This window comes from Fimicolochytrium jonesii (assembly GCF_025526975.1).
Source record: "Fimicolochytrium jonesii strain JEL569 chromosome Unknown EV422scaffold_2, whole genome shotgun sequence".
Lineage (NCBI taxonomy): Eukaryota > Fungi > Chytridiomycota > Chytridiomycetes > Spizellomycetales > Powellomycetaceae > Fimicolochytrium > Fimicolochytrium jonesii.
This window is the reverse complement of record NW_026515669.1, coordinates 1,673,199-1,697,341: the sequence shown is the minus strand read 5'-3', so window position 1 is coordinate 1,697,341 and position 24,143 is coordinate 1,673,199. Positions and strand designations below refer to the sequence as shown.

The 24,143-nt window shown below is 53.2% G+C and overlaps 8 protein-coding genes and 1 non-coding gene across 9 annotated transcripts; 5 read left to right on the top strand and 4 right to left on the bottom strand.

Annotated features, from left to right (window-relative positions):
* Positions 1–275: 275 nt before the first annotated feature.
* EV422DRAFT_155114 (Endonuclease/exonuclease/phosphatase) lies at positions 276–1,718 on the top strand. Its single transcript, XM_053064924.1, has one exon. The coding sequence runs from the start codon at positions 513–515 to the stop codon at positions 1,461–1,463; it is 951 nt and encodes a 316-aa protein (XP_052929608.1). The 5' UTR covers positions 276–512; the 3' UTR covers positions 1,464–1,718.
* On the bottom strand, positions 1,587–2,693 carry EV422DRAFT_155056 (uncharacterized protein). The gene is made up of 3 exons (XM_053064921.1): positions 2,487–2,693; positions 2,000–2,406; positions 1,587–1,934 (listed from the first exon to the last, which is right to left on the bottom strand). Exons 1-3 carry the CDS (start codon positions 2,530–2,532, stop codon positions 1,710–1,712), a joined length of 678 nt encoding a protein of 225 aa, XP_052929607.1. The 5' UTR covers positions 2,533–2,693; the 3' UTR covers positions 1,587–1,709.
* A 1-nt stretch (position 2,694) lies between these two features.
* EV422DRAFT_155062 (uncharacterized protein) lies at positions 2,695–3,448 on the bottom strand. The gene has a single exon (XM_053064922.1). The coding sequence runs from the start codon at positions 3,346–3,348 to the stop codon at positions 2,860–2,862; it is 489 nt and encodes a 162-aa protein (XP_052929606.1). The 5' UTR covers positions 3,349–3,448; the 3' UTR covers positions 2,695–2,859.
* On the top strand, positions 3,449–5,860 carry EV422DRAFT_155063 (uncharacterized protein). Its single transcript, XM_053064923.1, has 2 exons — positions 3,449–3,826; positions 3,914–5,860. Exons 1-2 carry the CDS (start codon positions 3,548–3,550, stop codon positions 5,588–5,590), a joined length of 1,956 nt encoding a protein of 651 aa, XP_052929605.1. The 5' UTR covers positions 3,449–3,547; the 3' UTR covers positions 5,591–5,860.
* Positions 5,861–7,510: 1,650 nt separating this feature from the next.
* Positions 7,511–8,572, top strand: EV422DRAFT_155029 (uncharacterized protein). The gene has a single exon (XM_053064920.1). It carries the CDS (start codon positions 7,678–7,680, stop codon positions 8,482–8,484), a length of 807 nt encoding a protein of 268 aa, XP_052929604.1. The 5' UTR covers positions 7,511–7,677; the 3' UTR covers positions 8,485–8,572.
* A 536-nt stretch (positions 8,573–9,108) lies between these two features.
* On the top strand, positions 9,109–11,668 carry EV422DRAFT_155020 (polyadenylate-binding protein). The gene is made up of 3 exons (XM_053064919.1): positions 9,109–9,459; positions 9,529–9,976; positions 10,053–11,668. The coding sequence occupies exons 1-3, from the start codon at positions 9,216–9,218 to the stop codon at positions 11,464–11,466; spliced, it is 2,106 nt and encodes a 701-aa protein (XP_052929603.1). The 5' UTR covers positions 9,109–9,215; the 3' UTR covers positions 11,467–11,668.
* A 2,256-nt stretch (positions 11,669–13,924) lies between these two features.
* EV422DRAFT_t13 lies at positions 13,925–13,997 on the bottom strand. Its single transcript has one exon. It is a non-coding gene; the product is annotated as a tRNA-Arg (tRNA).
* A 1,399-nt stretch (positions 13,998–15,396) lies between these two features.
* Positions 15,397–16,175, bottom strand: EV422DRAFT_154971 (uncharacterized protein). Its single transcript, XM_053064917.1, has one exon. The coding sequence runs from the start codon at positions 16,032–16,034 to the stop codon at positions 15,495–15,497; it is 540 nt and encodes a 179-aa protein (XP_052929602.1). The 5' UTR covers positions 16,035–16,175; the 3' UTR covers positions 15,397–15,494.
* Positions 16,176–18,667: 2,492 nt separating this feature from the next.
* On the top strand, positions 18,668–20,381 carry EV422DRAFT_154978 (uncharacterized protein). Its single transcript, XM_053064918.1, has one exon. It carries the CDS (start codon positions 19,079–19,081, stop codon positions 20,090–20,092), a length of 1,014 nt encoding a protein of 337 aa, XP_052929601.1. The 5' UTR covers positions 18,668–19,078; the 3' UTR covers positions 20,093–20,381.
* Positions 20,382–24,143: the final 3,762 nt, after the last annotated feature.

The window sequence follows — 24,143 nt, the reverse complement described above, 5'->3', positions numbered from 1 at the left end:
AATGTCACGGACGTGTAGTGCGCATGTGACACCTTTTTGGGTTCGTGTCGCGTATATACACTGGGATTGGGATATGTGTGGTGCACTTTCTTGCTTGATTCCCCCCCATTCATCCCGCTTGAAGCTGGACTCCGGACTTTTTCGCTGTATATAGGATACATTTTCTACTTTACTTGATACTTAATGGATGTCTGATCAAAACATACGCATTACTGTCTTCATGGCTCCATTTGACATCGATAAGATGCGGTATATCAAACAACAGATTTTGTGAGCAAGTTCTCGCACTGCAGACAGGCGTCATGAACGCGTTGAGAAACAGAGAGATGCAGGCACTGCCAGCAGCACTGCCAGGCAGCCCCATCGTCGCCCAACTCGGAGTCGCAGGATAAACAGGTTGGCGAGATGGTCTTCGTCATACGGCGTACAGTGCAAACTCTCACAACGCAACAAGCGTAATCGCATCTTCCTTGCACGCATTGAGTCTTGGCGTGCATCCTGTGACAGCAACGATGCACTCCTACCGCTTCACCAACGACGCATGGAGACCTGCTCCTCCCCTCTCAAATCTCACAGAGTCCAAGTCGCCAGATGCCATGCGAATCCTAACCTACAACGTCTGTTTTAAAGGCGGAACAGTATTTGACCCCTCCCCCACCGACCGCTCTCTCTTCGACCACCGTATGTCCGGCCTCCTCACCCTCCTACGCGACCATTCCGCCGACATCATCTGCCTGCAAGAAGTCACCGGGCGCGGGCTCCAGATCTTGCTGAGCGACCCATTTGTCCGAGGCGAGTACTACACGACGGACGCGACGGGACGGACGCTGGGGCGTTATGGGGTTGTTATCCTTTCGCGGCTGCCGATGGAGGGGGTTGAGATATATCCGCTTCCGACGGGGATGGGGAGAAACCTTCTGTGTGTGACAGTGTGTCTGTCGGCGTCGGCTAGGGCGGTTATCGCGACGGTTCATTTGGACAGCTTGCGGGATTCTGCACCTGTACGGAAAGAACAGGTTCTCGAACTCGATAAGGTCCTCGGAATGTCTGAGGGGTACCAGTTCTCCATTGTATGCGGGGACTTCAATTTCTCGAATCCAGACGAGGATCTGGCGTTTGTTGGCGGGGGTTGGAAGGATGCGTGGCTGACTGTTCGGGGTTTGGATGCGCCTGGGCATACAATTGGCGTAAATTATCCCTCCGACAAATACCCTCCGGCGCGATTTGATAGGTTTTACTGGAAGGCTGGTTCACATCCCACGTATGAGATGAAGGGGATCGCTGTGTTTGGGGACACGGTGATGGAACTGGGAGGAGGGTCCGGATACGTATCGGATCACCTCGGCGTTAGGTTAAATATTGAAAAGATCTCTGGCGAGGACCAGGGTCGAAATGACCCGAAATCGGACGAACACTTGAGTGGTTCCTTTCGGGCGGAATATTTTGGAACAGCGGTTCAATGAGTAATTTTACAAAGTGTTTGCTGGGAGGTTCTTCATCTTTGGCATCACATCCAACATTTGATTCCATGAGTTTTCTCCCCTTTGAGACCTCACGTCGGCCGACATGCAAGTGAAATCTCTGAAGGCTCGTAGCTATGCTAGCATGCTAGTGGCTAAGTTCTATCTATCGCCTCCGCATTCTGTGTATCCCAGTCTTCAAAGGGTACTCCCCATCTCTACATAACCCATCTGTGAGCGAGAGGTACGCTAATCGAACGTCATAGTCATCCCATACTCAGCCTCCAAATCCTTCGTGTTCGAAAAGTCGCTCAGCCCAGACGGATCATGCACAACGATAGTGAAAGGCTTATCCACATCCAGGATCGTTTCGAGGCCCTGGATGCAGTCCAACGTCTTCTCTTGCTGGTCTGGGGGTAAGTCCGAGCCTCGGATGTGCTCTGTTAGGTTGAAGACTGCCGCGCCGATATGGTTCTGGCGATGCGAAAGTGTGAGATCCCTGAACTGGAGAAGCGTTGGGGCCTAGTCCATGAACTTACGTATAAGGTGTCGATCCGCCTATTGCCATCCGCCGAAATCTCAAACTCGAGTTCCGGGATCTCTATCCGTGCGTGTGGCGATTTGTACAGCACCCACCACAACTGCGACCTGTCCGTAATCCTTAACGTCCATCGTCTGGCCACCCATTCCGACTGAGGCACTTCCGGCTTGAAGCGGAAGACGAGTCTCCCAGTGTCGTCTGTTTTCGTTTCCACCAGTGGTATCACTTTGAGAAAGTCGGAGAAGTTGCCCTCCAACGAGGCCTCGAACTCGTCGACATCCTCGTAGCCTAGTTGGGTGCAGAGGAGCTGGGCCACGTTTTCGGCAGGGAGCCAGTGGTCGTTTCCGGGTGTTGACCTGTAGATCTTTTCTAGCTCGTCCACAATGCGCTCGATTTCTTGATGGCCTGAGTGGGAGTCCCTGCGTAAGTATACAATTTCATGGAGTGAAGGGGAGGAGGAGAGGAGCGCTGCTGGTCCCGCTTACCCAAGTCGAGCTGATAAGTCTGCCCTTCTGTTGCTGCTGATGACATTGTTCGCGAGATGCTTTATTATTTACATTTGACAAGTGGACTGCCAGCGCAACCCATTTCAACATGCACCGACGAGCTGGGCACGTGCAATACGCGCGTTTGCAACCGCCGGTTACATTGAAGACTGAGACTTATTGAAAGCCATCGTTGCATATTATCCCCACCTTCCCACCGCCTCGCCGTTGTACTGTATTTAGAGGCTTCGTCTGTCTTCCAGGACCTCGGAGCGTTTACACTCCACAGTGGTAGGTCACGTGACCCGCTTTATGTAAAAGCGAGCCTCCAGACGCTCTCTCGCGTGGGCAGGTCAAAATTTGCAGGTTTCCATCAGGCAACTCCCCACGGAAGCCAATGATCACAAGTTCTCCGGTACCCACAGTGCTGTAGTACTCGCAAAAACAGCATGTCCAACAGTCCAAGTGTCTCTTTTGCGTTTCTTTTTACCCGTGCATCTGGCACGCAGGCATTCCACAAAGGAGCCGGAGCAGCGGTATGCTGGTTTAGACTCGGATGTCGGCCCCAACTCGCCGTCCGACGCCCGGCGATGGGACTTGGACCACTGCCATATGCGCGTCGGGAGAGGAAAGGAACATTCACAATGCCTGAATCCTGATGGCATGCACATTGAGGTGGGACAGCGTGAACAAAAAGGAGAGCACAAAGGACTGGGTTTTGTGTCTTGTGCACGGTATCCTCCTCCAGTGACGGTCGCGAAGGAGTGCTGCGCGAGGACAACAAAAATACAAGAACCCTAGAAGAAGGAACACGGAAAAGGGACTCCCTGGATTTTGACGGAAACTTTTTTCCTGCAGACATTACTCTACGTACTGGACCCTGCCGAAGAAGGGTTTAGCTACCGAGGGTTCTGCTCAGCTCCGCTTATTTATCTGAAGACCCCCAGTCGCCATCGGCTTGCGATCACGGCGACGACTCGGCTCCTCATTCCACCGTTTCCTGCCGAAAACGAGGGACTACGCCGATCACCAACCCCGAAGACTTCTGCGTGAATGCCACAATGACGAGGAGAGGCACTAGAGAAGGACGCACCCGCTGCCACATTCAGCAGACGATGGTGGCTCTCTTTTGCTTTGCGTCACTGCTTTCGTTGATCATGCCGCAAGCTTCCGCGGGATCCCATGCGCACCACAACATTCATGGCGAAGATCTTGGTCTGCCCGTCACCTCATCGTTCGAAGGAGCGGTCGGCTACTCCAGTCGATGGCGGCGTTGGTGGTGGGCTCCAGTGACACTCCTGGTTGCATTCGTGGGGATTTATGCACACGGTGCCATTATGGTGGGTGTTTCTTCAATCTGGCGAAGCAATTCCGATTTTCCATCAGACTAGGATTATTAATTACTGTTGTTCCATTTCTTCGAGAAGACTTCTTTCAAAGCATGTGCAACACAACTACGGAGATTATCGATATCGAAAGCATCCCACATTCTCAGCATTGACCCAGTTACACCACCTCCTAAATCGAAATTTGATCCTCACTCAACTGCCTCCGTAGTAAGGAGGCAAAACGGACACCTAACGGCAACATCCTCGATACGAACCCAGAGCGGGACGTGGCCCTTGAGAGGCCAGCGCTTGTTTGAAAACCCCAACGACTCCATGGTTGATGGAGCGGAGTCAATGGAAGAAGGGGAAGTTGACGATGCAAAATCAAGCTTCTCTCCTTTCTCACCTAACGACCCTTCAGTAAATGTGACTTCGCCATCGGTGGACATTGTCGTGGCTGGAGATACGCCTTTAAATACGCAGTCATTGGCCAGCGACAGTGCTGCCAAGTCGGCAGATAGAGAAACGCGCACAAATCCGGATTCACGAAGAGCTCTCGTACCGCCGTCTTCGTCATCGTCATCACGGAAAAAGAACCGTCATCGTCGACATGTATCTTCCGATCCCCTGATTGAGAACAGTGCTAGCGATGTACCGCATCGTGATGCGCAGTCGTCGGCAACGGGAACCGCTCCATCGCGCATTGCGAAGGAGAAAAGAGCGTCTAAGCAGCCGAAACCGCCTGTCGCGAGCAACGAGACCACTATAGAAGCGCACAATCGTACATCAGTGTCACCCGTTGGCAAAGATCTCCCAACCAAATCCGCTAAGCCGGCTGATAACAGCAACGCATCGCAGAACCACATCGGCCATTCATCGAACATCAATGTGAATCAGAGCAAAACGTCAGCAAATGCACACAATCGAAGCGTTTCCACACCGTCACCCCCAGGCCCACGCACATCAACCATCATACCCCACAAACCAAACACCCTGTACTCTACATCCATCACATCTCCACAAACACGCCCATCGCTCGTCAGCAAATCACCACTGGCCAATGCTGCCGAAGACAAACCATCCTCGTTCAACAACATCAAACAGAATGCGACTTGGCCCGCCTTGACAACCAAGAAGTCCCGGAGTGTCTCGCCTTCACCGCCACCACCCAGCTATGAAGACGTATTGTTGGAGTCTCGACATCAGGCTCAGCAAAGGCGACCTTCGTTGAACGGAGTACGTTTCTATGATCACGAGCGGGACTTACAAGTCAAGCATACCGTTCGCTCCCCGTACATGATGGCAGACTCCATGCCGCCGAGAAGCGTGGCGGATGTGAGGAGCCCCGAGTCGGATGCGCTCCATACCGATCAACAATGGTACAGTCCGTTCGAAAGCGGCTTGGATTTCGGATTCCGCCCTCAGCCCACCGGGTGGGCCGACCACGTCACCGAAGCCCCCAAGCCGACCAACCCAGTCGTCACGCCGGAAACGGCAAAACCTCCTCGCACAGGAATACCCATGGCCCAGTTCATAACCGCCAAGCCCTTCATACCATCGAGCACACCAACAACAAAGACACCAACGGTCCCGCCTCCGCCAGGGTTCTCGCCCCCGCCCGCCGCCAAAGTGATGCCTAGCGTTATAGGCGAACGCAACGGGCGCGCGTTCAGGAACCGAGACGGAAGCCATGGGCGGCCTGCATCGCCGCCTTCTGTATTTAGTCTTTTTGATCGGCGTATTTCGTTTATGGTGGGGCGGCAGCAGAATTCTTAGGTTCTGTTCCTGCGTTCTTCTTTTTCTTTTGCGACGACCTTTGCAGGGAGATTATGGCGATCGAGGAGGGGATTGGATGGCAAATAGCTGCATGTGGGGAAGGTGGATAGTGCTTCAAACGGGGACAGCTTCAGGAAGATTATAGGTGCCTCGTTCGCGTCGCTTAGGGTTCAGCGTTCAATGGGACCCTGGACGTTCGTCGGGAATAGCATCTAATGATGGGATACAATCTTCCATAGATTACAGATAGAGCTGTATAGCGTGTGAAGCATCCCCGTCGTCAGTCTATGTCTCTCACACGTCCCACACATGACCATTCTGTTTTTTTGATGTTTTGGTATTGTGGTGAATCCATCTGATGTAGCGCTCACAGGTAGGGTTTATGTTCTCACGGTAGGGACGAGTTGGTCGCAGAATGCACAACCCACGCGCTCCCGTAACAAGGCCGTCGGGCAAGTTAGTTAAGAGCCTCTTGCCGAACAGCGGAAAAGCTTACAAACGGGCGCGGTGTACGAATATGTACTGTACGTCTGAATCTTTCAAAGAGTCGTGTTGGGGCACGCTGAAGTATATGATGCTGTTCTCCGATCATAGTTCATGCGGGCTGGGCGGGTCCTCATTTTGCGTATCAACGGGGTGGGCAGGAGCGGTCGGCACCCGCAGCGTGTCTTTGCGCACGAAGACGTAAGTTACTCGTCTCCGATAACGCGTGGAGGTATCCGTGGTGAGCTCACGCACAACTGAATTCCAATCTGATGCAGACGGATATAGAGGCCAAAACCGCAACGGTGCTCGTCTCCAGGCCTATGATTCCCTGCGGTCCACGTAGAGGTCTGCGAAGGGTGACAACTGCAAGAGGTGGTGAGATAAAAGTGGAATCCAAGCAGACCTTCTTTGGCACGGGTCTCCCGCAGTCTTTCCCCTCGACCAAAATGTCCCCCGTACGTTCAGCGAGCACTTTCCCGTAATGCGTCGCTTGCACCGCATATGTAAAGACCGAGCCGTTTAACGACCATGCATTGCGACATATGCGGTACATCGAAGGACACGCTTCAACTTCCTCCTCATCACTGGCGTAGGGGCGCCGAGCTCGGTCCCATATTCCGAAATATACAATGCTTGTCGAAACCCAGTGCATCCACTTCTTGGTCGTACACCATCTTCTTCCTGAGCAACAATCTCCTGCAATAATGAGCAATTGACGTGGCAACAATCCGCTTTCCTTCTTTACGCCATACCGGTCGATGTGCCGTGCCAAGGCCGCACCCGCCCGGCAATTCCCTCCCGCCCCTCGCTGAGCTGAGCCCCGCATTATGTGGCACTTCCGCTTGGACGGTGGAGGTTTGTAGGTGGTCCTATACATTCAGATCTCTGAAGGCCCTAAGCTTGTACAGTATAGCACAGTAGGCTGCCAGATATCTCGTTAGGACGGGTAGTTGAGCCACATGTGAGATATCTGGCAGCCTACTGTAGACAAGCTTTCCAGGTCCGCTTCCGTTCGCCAACTGCCACCGCCGCGTCGAATTTGGGTGACGCGTGGAACGTGGCTCCACGCACAAGGGTGACGGCGGGTTGTGATTCATGTTCAAAGTCCACGATTCTCAGCTTGCCGCATACGCATATGGGAGCAATCCTGGGCTCGTAGATCCGGCGATCCCGCTGAGCGGCTCTCAGCTTGCGGTCCGCATATGGTGGCAATTTATCGGTCCATATCGGTCATCGATTGCAATAGCGCTAAGCGGGGTCTGGTAAATATTCACTCGGAGAGATGGAGCTGGGCTTGTCGTTTTCCCCTTGCGTTTGGCGTGGGCGGAGCACTTAACAACGAACGTATCGGGGTGAAGCGATTGTTGGCGGGTTCCGGCGGCGCTGAAGCCGCTGTGCCCAAGAGCCTCCCTCGCCCAGTTTTGGATCTAGTTCCTAGAGTCTGCCGGCTATAAAAGGAACGAAGGATTTGCGGAGTTCCTGTTCTCACCATCAACACTCGCAAAAGCATCGGCTAGCAAACACATCAAACACACACTGCGTCCGGTATACTCTTCAAAAGCCGCCTTTCAATACCCTCAACCAGCGCTGAATTGAACGATATGACCAACGACACAACCATCAAGCACATCCTTTTCTTCGGCGCATCCCGCGGCTGCGGCCTGGAAGCGGCCGTTTTCCTCCTCCAGGATCCCGTCAACTACCTCACTCTATTCCTACGCAACCCGGAAGGGCTCGACGAACGCCTCAAGGGCAACGACCGAGTCAAGACCGTATCCGGCGACTGCTTCGACATCGAGAGTGTACGAACGGCGTTCCAAAGCATTGGCGCTCCCGTCGACACCGTCATCTTCAGCATCGGCAGTCGTAATTTGGACTTCAAGCAGAACCCTTTCAGACCTCCGATCGTCCCCGCCAAAATCACCGAGCGATGCATCAGCAACATCATCCCACTGCTTCGTGAGCAATCCGAACAGACCGGCGTTCACGCCCGCCTGGTGGCTGTCTCATCGAGTGGGTTGGGGCCGATTGGACACCGGGAACTACCACTGGTGATGAGGCCTATGTACTCGTGGATGCTGCACCACCCGCATGCTGACAAGATCAAGTTGGAAGGCACCGTTTTCCACGCGGCTGGTCTCCCTCACATTGACCCCGAAGTCGAAAAGGACTTGCAGCAGGATGGGCTCACACACATTGCGTCCGCAGACGAGTGGAGGTTGCGGGAATTCATTCTGGTGCGCCCAGCCTTTCTCACGAACGGCGACCTGACTGAGAAATACAGAGTGGACGAGCACCTAGTCTCGTATACCGTCAGTCGTCTCGACATTGGCCATTTCATTGCAACCCAGTGCGTAGGCGCCGAGAAGACCAAATGGGTCAACAAAGCGGTTACCATCGGGAACTAGATATCGATATAACGAAGCGATGATAATCTTCCCATCCCACTTTGTATATGAATCTCTCTTTCCTTTGGCATTCTGTCTCTTTAGCGACACCCATATACCTCAATAATACTGCACATACAGTACATGAAGTCCTTTTTTGCAAAGCTTTCGTTCTCCCTTCTCTCCGATCTGCCTGATGCCTGCTTGCGTGGGGTGTCCGAAGTGTCCGAAAGTCGCGACGGCATATTTTACACGTGAGTCGCTGGTGATATTCCACAGGCTGCTAGATCTAGAGGGGACTGCTCTGGTGCCTGCTCCATCCCTTGGCTTAATCCCCCAAAAAAACCAACAAAAAACCCCCAGCTCGTCTTCTGCAACTTTGGGACTCTTTGCTTTCCAAAAGTTTACGAAAACGGCCTTCGCCTTCTCCATATTTCTTCTTAAAAGCATAGAAAAAAAAAATCCAGCGGAACAGAAACCGCAACGGGGAAACCTGCCCAAATCTTGCTGAGTTGGACAATCCGGAAACCCCTTCATCGAGTTTTGCGTGAAGAGACTCCTTAATTGTGAAGCTCTCTTCTATTCCTTCGCGCCCGCAAAGTCCTCGGTTGATCCGCAATTTTCGTCCCGGTACGTTGTCTTCGAGCAAGCAGGCTCTTCTGAACCCGCAATTGCCCCTAAACAATATTTCGGTTACGCAGACAGTAACGGTACCTCCTTCTCAAAACTCCTCGGAAAAAAATTCGAAAAACATGGCCGCTACAGCTGCTCCCGAGAAAGTCTCTCTCGCCATTCCCACTGAGACCCAAATTCCTGCGCAACGCGTCGCTCCCACGAAGGCAGCCGATGTGACCGCCGCTGCTGCTGCTGCTGAGCCTGGTACTGCCAATGCTTTCCCGCAACCCGCCTCTCTTGCCCAACTCCCCAATGGCGCAGCTCCGTCCGACCTCGAACGTCCTACACCTGCCACAGCCAGTCTGTATGTGGGCGATCTAGGTATTTTCTGGAAATTATAGGCGGAGCTGGAACGCGTACGTCGGATTCTGACTCCCCTTTTTGCGACAGATGCGTCTGTCACGGAAGCACAGCTGTTCGAGGCGTTCAATGCAATCGGTCCCGTCACCTCCATTCGCGTCTGCCGTGATGCTGTGACTCGCCGTTCCCTGGGCTACGCGTACGTCAACTTCCATGAGGTTGCGGACGCGGAACGGGCTTTGGAGGCGTTGAACTATGCTCCTATCAAGGACCGCCCTATGCGCCTCATGTGGTCCCAAAGGGATCCAGCGTCACGCAGATCAGGCGCCGGAAACATATTTATCTCGAACTTGGACCCGTTGATTGATACCCGTGCGCTTCACGAAGTGTTTACCACTTTTGGACCGATCTTGAGCTGCAAGGTTGCCATGGACGGTGAAAAGTCGCGCGGCTACGGATTTGTGCACTTTGAGGAATCCGAGTCGGCCGATGAAGCTATCAGAAACCTCAATGGAATGCTGCTCAACGAACGTAAAGTGTAAGCGTGATGTGCATCATACCGTCGAACATCCCTATGAGCAGTCTCTAACCCTGACTCTTCCCTTCTCTTCCAGCTTTGTGGGATATCACATCCCGAAGAAGGAACGCCTGAACAGACTTGAAGAGCAGCGGGCGAAATTTACCAACCTATACGTGAAGGGCCTCACCGACTCGATCACCGACGAGGAATTTGAGCAACTGTTTGCAAAATTCGGGAAGATTACGTCTTCATCGGTAGCTCGTGAGCCAGACGGCAAAGGTCGTGGATTTGGGTTCGTCAACTTCTCTACGCACGAGGAAGCCAGCGCGGCAGTCGAAGAGATGCACGAGAAAGAGGTCAACGGCCAGCAGCTTTACGTCAACCGTGCTCAGAAAAAGTTCGAACGCGAAGAGGAGCTACGTCGCAAGTTTGATCGCGCTCGCGAAGAAAGAATGATCAAATATCAAGGCGTCAACCTCTATGTGAAGAACCTCGATGACAGTATCGATGATGAGGGCCTCCGCCAATTATTCGCCGAATGCGGAACCATTACCTCGACAAAGGTCATGCGAGACGAAAAGACCGGCGCCCCCCGCGGATTCGGCTTTGTTTGCTTCTCCTCTCCAGAAGAAGCGACAAAGGCTGTTACAGAGATGAACGCCCGCATCGTTTGCTCCAAACCCATTTACGTCGCTCTTGCCCAACGCAAGGAGGTCCGTCGTCAGCATATCGATGCGCAAATGCTGCAACGAACACAAATGCGCATGCAGCAAACCATGGGAATGGGTGGCACGTATCCCGGCTCGTTCTATCCACCGCATGGCATGGTTCATCCGTCGCGAGCAGGGGTGGTATACCCTCCTCCACCCATGGCTTCGCGTCGGTGGGCTGGTCCTGGCTCGGAAGGTCCCGCACAACCGGGTCAAGCCCAAATCCCTGTTGGCGCTTACGCTGCGGTGCAACCTGGCCCGCTTCCCGTGCAATTTGCTCCGCAAATTGGCGCCCGACCTCGTCAGCAACAGCAGCGAGGTCCCCCTGGGACACGGCCTAACCTCATGACATCCCAATCATTTCAGTATACCCGACAAGCTTACCCCAACGGCGTTCCCCAAGGTCAGCCTGGCATGGCATACATGCAGCCTGGGCGTGGACCTCGCACAGGCCCGTACAGATACAACGGCCCTCATCCGCGCAACGGACCCGTAAGCGCTCAAAGCACCCCTAACGGAGCTGCTCCCGCTAAGACACCGCTAACAAGTGCGGTCCTTGCTGAAATGTCGCCAGACCAGCAAAAGCGCACACTCGGTGAAAACTTGTTCCCACTGATAAACGACATGACGGTCCATGCCGGGAAAGTCACGGGCATGCTGTTGGAGATGGATCAGAGTGAGCTGCTGCATCTGCTTGAGGATACAACGGCTCTGAAGGTCAAGGTCGATGAGGCCGTCGCTGTGCTTGAGCAGCATCAGCACAAGCCTGAGGAGGGCGTCGAGGCGGGAGAGAAGTGAGCCTTCTGTCCATGTTTTATAGATCATCCGACCCGACTCCCCTACCTCCTTGAGAGGCTCATTGTCCTCCTCCGTTCATGTAGGAAACTAGGTTGATGTTATTTGCAAGGTGTATTTCTCGCTTGTATATATACTAACAATATGAAGTGCGAGTGATGACTGTGGTATACGTGATGGAAGGCGCGAAATTGTGGCGTGGCTGCTGCAAGTCATAGTGACAGCGTTTTGACAGTTCCCATGCCGTCAACCGTGATCTCGTCCCCCCATCATCCCCACACATTGGGCAAACCCTCCCTCCAAGACGGGGCAGACTGCGACAAGTGCGTCATTGCTGGAGAAAGTGTGGAGGTGGGCTAGGAACCTCCGCGAACTTCATGGACTGCGACTTTTCAGTTCCGTTTCAAAGCAGCCCAACTTGCTATATCTCACGTTCAAGACCACAAACCTTCAGACCCGACTTCGACTCTAAACGACCAGCACGAAGCTCAAACATAAAACTCGATCTCTGGAAGACATACAGAAACAAAGGAATGATGGCCTCCCGCTCTGAAAACGACATTGCGTTGAACAACCATGCGCTGAGCGTTTGGTATGCGTTCTTGTTCTCGTTTCTTGTTTGGTAAGTTTTGAGAACAGGGGGTGATGGGCAGAAGGTTGGGGAATGCTCTCAACCTGCGATTTAGCGAGCGCATGGCGATCGTTTATCGAAATCCGGGGGCCAAGCATGTTCTATGCAAGCTCTCGGCTGTCTCGGGCTTCGTATGCGGTGTCGCTCACTACCACAAGATCAATCAGTTCCGGATCACCCTGACTAAGCTTGGTTTCTTCTCACAGGTGGCTCGCACAAGTTGCTTTCCACATCATCCGCGCCATTCGCGCCGGCGCCGCGCCTACCTCCGTGCAGCTGCCTATGGGCGAAGAAATTGAGCGCTCGGCTCAGACCTCATGGGTACGTCTCGTAGGATAGCGGCCGCCAACGATGAATGTGGACTCATTTGGCTTTACGATTCTAGGCGTCGAGGCTCCAGAGCGCCTCCGAAATTGGGCGGGACTCGCTTTTGATGCTGTTCCCGGCCGCTGTCCTCATCTCTGCTGGTACGTCTTCCTCACAAACTTCCAATTGCCATCATCGCCCTATCACGGTCATACCTACATTAACCTGAACCTATTCACTCTAGTCGGCGCAACCCAAACCCTTATGATCCTCTTCTGGACCTTCTTCCTCCTCTCGGTCACCTGGAAGATCGTCGCAGTCTCGTACGGCGAGCCGTTGGTCCACATGGCGTTCTCCATCCTCGGCGTTCCGCTTATCTTGGCTACGTTTGTAATTGGTTTGATGCGTGCTTGAGGGAAATCAAATGTGCGGGGATTCGGTGTTGATGCAAGGGTTGGGGCCAAGGGTTCTCTTAGTGTACGTAATCCGCTGGATGTGGAAAGGGGGAATTTCGTGGCGGATGTATGTTTTCCTCGCCATTAATTGGCTGCCGAACGGTTGATGACCGACTTGGCTGTATTCTCATTTCTCGCATTCATTTCCTCCTTGTGGTTCGCGCCGTATGTGTAATAATTCCTTCGATATAAATCTAAGTACTATATGATCGCCGTCGTGAAGCTGCCTGGCCCATGCTACCTGGTATGTTTCATGTCACCGTAGCCCGTGAACTGCTTGCGGCGATAGGAAGATGCGCGCTGTCGGCCTTCCACCGCTTGCTGAACCTACGGCGGCTCCCATAGGGGATTAAAAGTGCTATTGGCGCAAAGCAGCCACAGTTGTCCAAAACAGATTTCGTCAGCATCGGGGACAGGTAAACCTTGATGGGGCCAACAGGTGGAGCCAGGGTCAGAGAGCTGTCGGCAAAGCTGGGAAGGCCTTGGTCTTCACAACAGGTCCGTGGCCGGTGTCGAATTCTCTCTCCCACGTTGTCTTCCCTTGCCCGTCAACAGCGTCAATGTATCGAGGCATTCCAAGCGACAGCCAGGTCTTGCGATCATGCAATAAGTCGGAAATGATGAGAATCGCCCAGGACTCGCAGATTTGTGCCTGGACTCGGGGCCCGTAGCGAGGATCTGCTCGACAAGCGGATTAAAGAGTTTCATGGCTCCCAACCCATCTCTGACCTGACCTATGCAGCCGTCTCGGACAAGATGGCAACCACATCGCACAACACATCAATCGGCCCGCCTTTTGCACTTCCGGCGATCTTCTCAGACCTGCCTCACCGTTTCCTGTAATTCAAGTGGACCCGCAAGACATGTTGTCGTTCAAAATGAACCAGCGCTGGGGGAACAAAATCGCTCGGTGGGTTTTTCTCAACAACCCACGCCAACGTACAAACGCAAGTTTTCCGTTCGAAGAATTCTGCGCCGCAACACCACTGTTCCCGGCATGCCCTCCCACATGCCGAGCGAACAGTGGGAGGGCGAAACAAACGAAAAGAAAAAAAGAGCGAAAAATACGCACCCACGGGGAGACTCGAACTCCCAATCCCTGCCTTAGGAGGGCAATGCCTTATCCATTAGGCCACGCGGGCCTTCCATAACTAACATTGAGCAAAGCACATTGTTCACATACCATGGTTTGATATGCCTGACACTTCTCAAGCGTCCCATTTGGCCAACCGCAACCACTCTTCATGGCGACACTGATGAGACTTGATTTTGAGGGGAGCCAGCTTTTTGCGAGGGTACAGTACAGTAGGTGGCCAAAAGTCCGGGTACGACGGGTTCGCCAAGCCTCCATGTGCAACGCAAAAGTCAACGACCAGGTGCCGTCAATTTCCGTACTTCTCCAGATGGACAGGCAAGCCAGCGACTAGTGGCGACTTCTGCTGGTGGCTATGCTGGGGGATGATGTGTCCTTGTCGCGTCGTACGCGGACTTTTGGCCACCTACTGTATATAGTAGGCTGCAAGCTATCTCATTACGACGGGTTGTTGAGCCTCCCTGTGCAACCCAGAGTCACCGGCTGTCAATCTTGCCCTGGGCTATAGATCACAACACCATAGTTAACGCAAATTGACGGGCGTGCACCCGCGTCGCCCCATAGAGCCAAGAAACTGGTTGACAGTATTTTCCAGCGGAATCGCCGGGTTTCTTTTTTCCACAAGTTTCCTTTGTCAAACACACAGACTATCATGACAAAGTAACAGTGTCAAGTCCGGTTCCGACAATCTCTCTATTCAGTAGAAAAAAAATAATGCAAAATGTTGCCTATTCATCCCCCAACATGCCTTCTTCCTCAATCGATGCCTCAATCTCAGCATCCAAGACATCCTTCACATCACTGTCACCATCCTCCCAGTCAATAACCAGTGACGTTGGCGTAGAAGCGGCCAGTTGATCGTTCAAAACAACATGCTTCTTCTGGATATACCAGTCTTCCCATCTCACGGCCTTTGCAACCTTCCGTTTCCATGACTCCATGGAAACCTGGTCAAATCCTCGAAGCACCAGTTCCCTAACCTTCTTGAAGTTGCTCCCGTCGTTGTTCTGCGCCACCCAATTCTTCACATGTCCCCATGCAAGCTCAATCGGGTTCAGCTCACAGTGATAAGGGGGAAGCCAAAGAATGCGGTGTCCGTATCTCGCGGCGATGAGTTCACACTTGATGCGGGGATTGTAGCCTCTCTCGGTTGCCATAGCCTGCATCGATGCCACTGTTGCCCATTTCCATCCAAGACCTGTCTTTTTACTGATCCGCTTCAACAGGACCTGCAGCTCCATTTCATTCACGCCATACTTCTCCTTCAACATGGTCATCAGTTCTTCCGCCTTCATGCTGTTAAGGCGGGGCTCATCCAAACCGCGGTGGTAGGAAGCGTTGTCCATCATGAAAACTGCTTTGCGCAAAAGTTTGTTGGTGCAATGATCACATAGCGCCTCAAATACCTGTCATGGTAATCTCCTTGTGACTGAGTGGCAGCAAAGACAACGGGTTCTCCAACCCACCCATCAGGGCCTCCCGCATGCACAATGATGAGTCTGGGTCCTTTGTTGCCTCTCTTCACTATTGTAGTTGCGTCCACCAACTACGTCTTCCGCTGGACATGGTGCTGATTGCAGTATGTTTCATCTAGCCACATCTCCATCTCGCCAGTCGGATTGGTACGCATCTCCATCCTTGCTCGCAAATACTCTGAGCGCTTACGGTGAATCTCAAGGGTTTCAGTGTATGACTGACCGGCTGAAGCGTTGGCCCAGCTGAAGCCAAGCCCTTTAAGGATACGGTTGATAGACTTTGTCGATATGTTGACCTTCCACAGCTCAACCATACGCTGGCGCACAATGTTTGACGAGACTGGGGAGCCTCCAGCGTTGAGAGTATGAAGCAGCTCTCGGATATCAATTTTCATGGCACGGTGGTTCAGTCGGAGACGTTCGTACTTTCCCCTCTTGTCAACGGACTTCTCAAAGATTTGGGTTTCACGGTACCCCTTGCAAAGCGCTGTGACGGTCTTGTTGCCAACTCCACAGGCCTCTGCCGTTCTCCCACGTGCGTCAAGTGCAGCTGGGTTGCCGGGATAGTTGTCTGCGTGAAGGTAAAGGAATCTCGCCATTCTGACAACCATATATTTTTCCTCTATGGTCAAGGGCTTCCCACGAGGGCAAGAGAGAACAGGAGGGAACAGGTGTTGCGGGTTGGCAGTGTTGGTGAATCTAGGTGAGCGGCGCAGCGGAGTTGACTGGGTGGCTGGTGTTGACTGGGTGGCCGGTGCAGACGTGTTGGTAGGTGTTGAGGGTGGTGCCACCACGTCTAGTCCAGCGCGGGGAGGCCATTGGCACACTCAGGAGGGGCCTGTGATGGGCCACGAGGTCTCAGTGTGCTGTGGGGAGTCAGTTTGGGACTCGCAATGGCGCAATGGCAATGGCGCAATGGCAATGGCACAATGGCAATGGCGCATTGGCAATGGCGTCGGAGTGAGGAAAAGGTGTATTTGTCGCGTGAACCTGCGGGCGTTTCTGTGCGCGCATACGCACTGTCAGGTTGCGTTAACTATGGTGTCCTGATCTATAACGGTCGTGCTGAAAGGGTTTGCATGGCGGCAACTTGAGCCGGTAGCTATGCTCGGAATGATGTGTCCTTGGGGCGTCGTAACCAGATATCTGGCAGCCTGACTGTTGTACATATACAGTATGTGCTACGTGGATTGAATTTGAAGCGTTGCTTGTAGCGGCCCTACCGCACGACACCCTAATCGCTACATATACAGGGCAGACTACACATACCTATACGCCATCTGTAGTCTGCCATCTACCGCTATCTGTACGTATATGGGCCGGCATCCCACTACACGTTCATATACGGTACACGGCCATCTACCGACCTACCATGACCTAGTCGGTGGCCCAATTTGCAGTTGTCGGGGGCGTTGTCAAGATCCCGCCCTTAGAACTACCGACTCCGATGGTGGCCCCGGTGTACCATTTGAACCTCCCGGGGAAGATGATCTTCTGGAACCTGGAGGATGCAAATGCCGACGAGTTCTACCTATTTGCCCGCCTGGCCTGGTGCGAGGACTGTGGGATCATGATGGGAAGCGGCTGGAAGGCGAGTGCGAAGAAAGCGAAGAAATGCGACCCGTGCAGGAAACGTGTAAGCCCAACCAAACTCGATAAGCAAAAGCTCCTGCTCCATTGTCGAAATCGACTCCAAAAGCGCATTTGCGGCAAGTTCGCAGACGCATCAAAAAAACACGCCGGTTTGGTCAACGCATACGTTGTCGTACGAGACCACCACATCTTTCCCCGCTCTTTGGCGCTTGGCCCTAAACCGTGATGTAGCCTTGCGCCAGGTCCTCTCAAAATTTCGACATCGCATGGGCAAAGAAGGTGTCGATACCACCGATGTCAATCTGCAAACTCTGTCGTTCCTGATTCCCGCGGGCACCGAGATCAATGACTGGACCCGCAACACTATTATCTGGCCAACAATCACATGACTATAACGGATAATGACATGGTGGGTTGGCTGAATCTACCGCGCTCCCAAGGCCGGACGAGCAGAACCTTCTGGACGATCAGGAAGTTCACTACGTGAGGGGCTGGGCCGTTGCCAAGGAAGACGCAGAGCGTGTGCTTCAGCACTGGTTGGAACAAGGGATGCCTGTTCATGAAGCGCAAGTCCTAGGAAACGTATTGATGATACTCCGTCAATGCCCGGTGATTTTCATGCGATATGTCGGGAAATGCCGCACCCCATCTACCCCATACAAGCGATTCAAGGAGGACATGAAAGATGGCAGCTCCATCATGAACGACTTCCTGACCTTGCTTCAAAGCGTGGCCCAGACACTTAGGCCGCGGGGAGGTTTTCGAGGTCGGCGGCGCCCGGTACCCAGCTTTTGCATCCAGCTCAGCCCGTGACAACAGAGAAAATGTGATCACAGCCCTGTTTGGCGGACGAGATGCGTTACTGAATCGACAACTGGGAGGAGCATGTCTTAGCTATGTTCCAGACATCGAATCCCATGGCCTTGCCGAATCAACACTAGCCAGGCATCAATACTTGACGAATTTCATCAGCGACACGCATGCGGTGGCGGCGTCTGTGTTAAGTATGGCGCAGGACTGGCGAGACAAGGTTGTAGTGCATTGAGAATGAGCCTGGGCTCACTGGGTCGGGCATCCACGAGATCTCCGCTGACGCAATCGCCAGTCTGTACGAGCAGGCAATACCACGATGTCGGAAGGATACCAAACATATTCCCTTCATTTTCATCGGCAAGGACATCACAAGAGAAGAGTATTTTAGGGGGAAAGGGTATTGGACTGGCAAATCGCGATCTGCTCATATTGTGAAGGACTTCATACGCCGCTATCAAGCAATTGAGACGAGCTCCTCAAGTGAAGGGCTCCACTTTGATAGCAGAATCTTCCCGTTCGTCGATCTACACCCGTGGCCCGCTCCGTCTGACGAGAGCATATCGGCAGGCCTGTCGCTTCTCCGCCGATATATAAAATATACACGCCACCTCATGGCCGTTACATTCTCCTATCTGGTCGCATCCTGCGCGAAGGCACGCATCCTGCACAAGCACTTTTTGCCGATGGACTGCTTTCTTGACTTCGTGGGACTCCCGTTTATCTCATCCACCGGGCCGACCGGGTGGGTTCTCGACCCAAATGTGACCGGACCTCCGGCCCACAGGACATTCTAATCATGCCGCATCTGCACCCGGTTTTGACAAATACGGACGCCAACCACCAGCGCTTCGTCAAGTTTACGATCTGACATGGCTCATCACACTTCGCATGTTTCGAGTGGTGAACGAACTCGATGATGGGTATCAGCAGAATCCTGGAACGTGGGATCGTCGAGCTTTCTGCAGGCGTGTCCTGGCAAGAGTGAGTCCGGACTCTCCTACCATGGATGAAGGGTTCGGGCCACTCTTCACAAAACTTGCAACAGCCAAGCGTTTGTTGGCGGACGTGTGGGGACGAGAACGAGCAGAACACAGACGCGTTCAAAGGGCGATATCTGCTGAGGAGGTGGTGGCCCGGCAGGTCAACGGTAAAGAGCGGATGCAGCGTTGTCAGCGGTCTATTGGAGATCCCGGTAGCGCGGAGCGTCGCCTGCAAGTGAATCTCCTTTTAACTCCATTATCCCGATTCCATGATGCACCTCGCCGACCAAACGAACGAGAATGGTTGGAAGGCGTGGGCCGTGCAAGTTCCTCGTGATCGTTACTACATGGCCTGGTCATTGCGAGAGTGTGGACTTCGTGACGGTCGACACCCGCTCTGCACGATCCTCCGGGCGTTTGCACCTGAAGGCGCCACAGACGATAACTGGATGTTTGATCTGGAGGCCCGAACGAGAGCGTTGATTCAGAAAGGGGAACAGCTCCGAGCGGGTCTTCCCGATGGCTTCTTTTCCGCGCAGAGACAGCGGGATAGGAGTCTCATGCGATTCGCACCGGAAAGGGCGGCGTTGATGCGACCCGCAACTGTCCTCGAAGGGCGGGGTATATTGATCGACTCGCGGGGTCGCTTTACTCTCCGGTGGCTGCAGGGGACAACGCCGATCAACCTCGACTTCAAAGTGCACAAGCAACTTGTCCCGGTAACCCCTACCGAGACAAGGTTTATTCACTTTGTAGCAGAGGGTCTGGAGATTCGCGACGAGGACGGCCTCCCTATCGCAAATCCTGGGTGCGGTGGAAATACAATTCTCCACGCGCGAGCTCGAGATCTTGAAGCCCTTTGGAACGCTGAGCGCGCAGCCCTGGGGCCGGCCCCAGTGGCCCTTCCACCGCCTTCAATCCCACCGGGCAGAGAAGCATTTTCATCCGGACATCCGAGGAATCGGAGTCGCGCGCGAGTCAGATGGCATCTCCCTCGGCCCAGGGCTCCGCTCGCCGAAGGAGATGCCATCTGGCTCTTGCGCGACTTTTGCAGGAGAGCATCCGACGGGCGGAGTCATACTCATGGCCAATCCGGAGTAGCTCCCCGACAGTTTGCAAGTGACCGAGAGATCGTTTGCCGCACCTTTTCGCGAATACCTCTCGCGGCGTTTGGAGCATCCGTATCACAATTTCTGCAGCGGACTTCTTCAGGATACAGGGCAAAATGCGAAGCAACTAGTCAACAACGTGGAGTGATTTTGCGAAATATTGGCAGATGGTAAGATCACTCGCCGTTACGGAGGCAAGGTGAATCGCCCCCGACAACGGCAAACTGGGCCACCGACTAGGTCATGGTAGGTCGGTAGATGGCAGTGTTTATAGGACTCTAGTCACGGAATGTCACATAGGATGCGCCGATGTCACGGTGGCGCAGCCGTGACAGCAAGCCACGCTGCGCCACACGAGCGCGCTTCCTAGTGTATATATAACTGTCGACTAGTAGACCTCACTTAGTAGCACGTTTTCATACCCAAAAAAAGGATATGGATGTCACACATACCTCCTGTATGGCCTACGGTTGAACAGTAACAGTTGATTGATTGGAGCCGCCACCCCATGACAGTAGTTACCTTCGCAGTTCGGCAATTCGGCATTGCATTCGAGCATTTTAGCATTTCCATTTGCCATTCCATTTTTCACTTATCAGGTTTTGGTCACCCTCCACTGCCCGGTGCCTGCCCTTCTGCTCTCTGGTGCTCTCTTTTGCTGCCCCTCCGTGTTTTGTTTGGCGACCGGCGACCGTCTACCTTCTGTCCTTTATTTGCCCGCCATTCCACCGTTTCCCTCATTTCCAAGCGTCTGGAGCACTTTATTCGGACAGAAGGTCTGTGAGGGTGCACTGCGACCGTCCGTCCATCCTTGACGCTGTCACGGACACCACTGGATACGCAATAACCCTTCTGTTCTTGGAGGCCTTCAATTCAAGCGAGTTTTTGGACTACCGGCTTTTGTTGACTGTTTATCAGGACAGAAGGATGGACGCCAAGGAAAGGCGCACTGTGGACCCTAGACTTCTCCCAGCCTCAGTGACAGCTGCGGCCGTGTGGCAGAATCAGCTGTTGCGTGGGGGCTTTGTGTCTGATGAAGGCTGCAATAACGCACTTCATGCGATTCATCGACAAAATGAAATCGCAGCGGCACGCCAAGCATCGGCGCCTGCTACAAGGGCGAGCTATGATCCCATCCAGATCAAGTTTTCCGCATGGTGTAAGAATGTGAAGAACTATACGGATGGAGTGATGGTCAACGCCGATAAGGTCATTTGTTTCCTCAATGAAGTGGTGCTGCCTCGGGGCAATCGAAAGGAAAAGATTGACGGGCGCCCTGCACCGCTGAAACGAGCCTCCGTGCAGCAGTGTGTCAAGTCGCTGGTGTTTCTATGGAAGGAGCAAGGAAAGCGGTGCCCTGGCGGTGTCCACCCATGGCCCCGTCCTCGAGATTCAGTGGTTACGGACAAGCTGAAAAGCATCGCACAGGATCGACACAACGTCCGGCAAGCGACATACGAAGACCGCGGGAAAGGCACGCTGCTCAACAAATACACAAGCGAGCATCAACGGAAATTATCTGACTGGTGGATGAAAGACCATCATGTTGGCGTCGGCTTGTGAAACCGGGCTTGCTTTTATATGCAGCATTCAACCTTCGGGCGCGGGCAGAGCGTGCGATTCATCCAACTTGCCGATACATGGTTGCGGGAAATGGAAGGCGAGGGGCCCACGGATTGCTATTTATTGAGTCTCACGCAGTGGCAAGGCAAAGAGCATCGAGTCGGTCGAGCAGAGTACAAAGCGCTCATGCGCCATAGTGACGTTCAACTTTGTGCCTTCGGTGCTCTGAGCCTTTATTATTTCTGGGATTTCATGGTAGAAGGAGAGTTGGCGCCGGATACAACAAGGAAGGAGCGTTGGTATGACTTTTATGTCATGAAAGGCAAACGCAGCAACAGCAACAAAGGGAGGAAACAGCCAAAGACTGGGCTTTACGCGTCCACGCTGGCAGCACTCAGGGAGCAATGCAAACAGAATCACTTGCCAGTGAGCGGTGATAAGGATACTGTGTGAAGCGTTTGCGAGAGTATATGCGCGGACAGGGTACCGCAGATGTGATGTGGACTACCTTCCACACGGGTTGTATAACTGATGTTCGTGTACAATAACTACTTTGCTGTAAGGTATTGTAGACGGACTGGGTGTTCGCCGGCGCTGCTATTCGGTATGTAGTAAAAGAACTACTTGTTGTGAATAGGAACTCGCGACGAGCACTGTTATAGTACTCATGTGGTCGGGGTCCACTGGAGAACACTGTTGTGCGTGAAGGGCGTAAGCCTGAGCGTGAAGGGCGTAAGCCCGAGTGCTTAGGGCGTAAGGGCTTTCACTGACGCGTCGTTCTCCAATAAGACCGGACAACCCAACACACATTACACCCCCCCCAAATTCTACGATGCGAACCTGCCCAGCAATCTCCAGCAGAGTAGAATATGAAAGTGTCCGGGATCGCACCCAGCGCAATCCTTAATGGTGCTTGTCGTCGTCGGTCCAAATAACCATGCAAAAAAGCCATGGCTTTTTCGCTGAAAGCCATGGTTTGCCAACTGGACGTCAGAATAGTGTGTCATTCAGGAAAGCTTTCCATAAGACCGTTGTGGGTAGCGACGCTTGCAAACCATTCTAATTCAATGGTATACGCCATCCACGCTACCTGCTACCGGCAGCGGGTACCCCAGCTGTGAATGCAACGGGTGTGCTTTGTATCGCACGTTGCCTAATACAAGTTGTCGGGCAATGGATGTACGCAACCATCGAGCCAACGAAGCTCTGTCGTTCAGAGTCAACGCCTATGTGTACCTCCGGGCATACACACCACTGAGTCTCCGGCTACAGATCATTCATGGCCCTCAGCCAACCGTGCACTCTTGTGTCGCAGAGCCTCAGTTCCCTTAGAGCGCTTCCGCTTTCGCTTATCTGTAACGGATTCTACTTCACCATGGACCAAGATGGAGTCGTCTAACGCAGCGCACCTCTTACTCGCTCATGCGTTTCCCATGTCGTCTGCTCAGGTGGGTAACCAACCCACTGAACGAGATACTCGGGTTTTCCATGGACCAACCTACGTCCGATAATCTTATCGACATAGTATTCTTCCTCGCCTTCGACTTGGACAGGCTCTGGGTTAGAGTCCTCTACATCGTCGATGCGCAGCAGACCTGAAGTCGGCTCATGCCAAGGCTTCAAGATATCTGTATAGAAGACCGGGTATAAAGCGCCCATTAAAGCTGGCAGCTCTAACTTGTACGTTTCCGGGTGTGGTCCTTCCTTCTTCACGATGAAGGGTCCTAGCCAGCTCTGTCTAAACTTGAGCGGCTTCTTATTGAACGCAGGGATCGTTATCCCGTCGCTGTTCAACAGGACTTTATCTCCTGGACAAAAGCTCTGTACACGACGTCCACGATCGTGATACTTCGCTTGTTTGTCCTGGGCTTCCGGCAGTTTCTGCTGCACTATGAGTTCAATGGATCGGTATGCCTCGGCACGCTTCTCCATCTGTTTGATGAGCTCACGTCGTGACTTATGCAAGAGTGGGATCGACATATTGTCCATACGTTGCAACACTTTTGCGTCAACTTGCCAATGCATTGGCGCCTGCAGAATTCTACCCAAATCAACCTGGAAAGGGCAGTATCTGGTGCTGTTCTGCGTACGGTTGTAGGCAAACTCCAACAACGGCAGTTTGTCAACCCAATCGTCTCCCGGTACATTAAGGTACGGTTTAATCATCTTCTTCAAGATAGAGATACACCGTTCGACTTTTCCGTCCGTCTGTTGGTGTTGTGCCGTGCTCAAACTCTGTTTAGAGCCCAACAATGATTGAAACACATTCCAAAAGTCTGCCAGGTAGCGTGGATCTTGGTCTCCGACGATCACAGTTGCAGTACCCGTATGGCGCCATACCTCTCGGAAGTAAAGATGCGCCAACTGTTTGGCAATTATTGTGGATGCCGCAGGTACAAAGTATGCGCGTCCTGACAGATAGTCGATGAAGACAATAATACTGTCATAAAACGCATCACTATGCACCTTCCCCCCCCACGACCGTGTTATTGGCATCGAGACAGGATCCATACCCATCATGTGCCAACGTCGGTCGGGAACTGGGAGCGAACGAAGTAAGCCAACACGCTTATTGTTCGGCGACTTAAACCTTTGGCAAGACCCACAAGTCTTGATGTACCCTCTCACATCTGCGCCCATATCGGGCCAGTAAAACTCACGT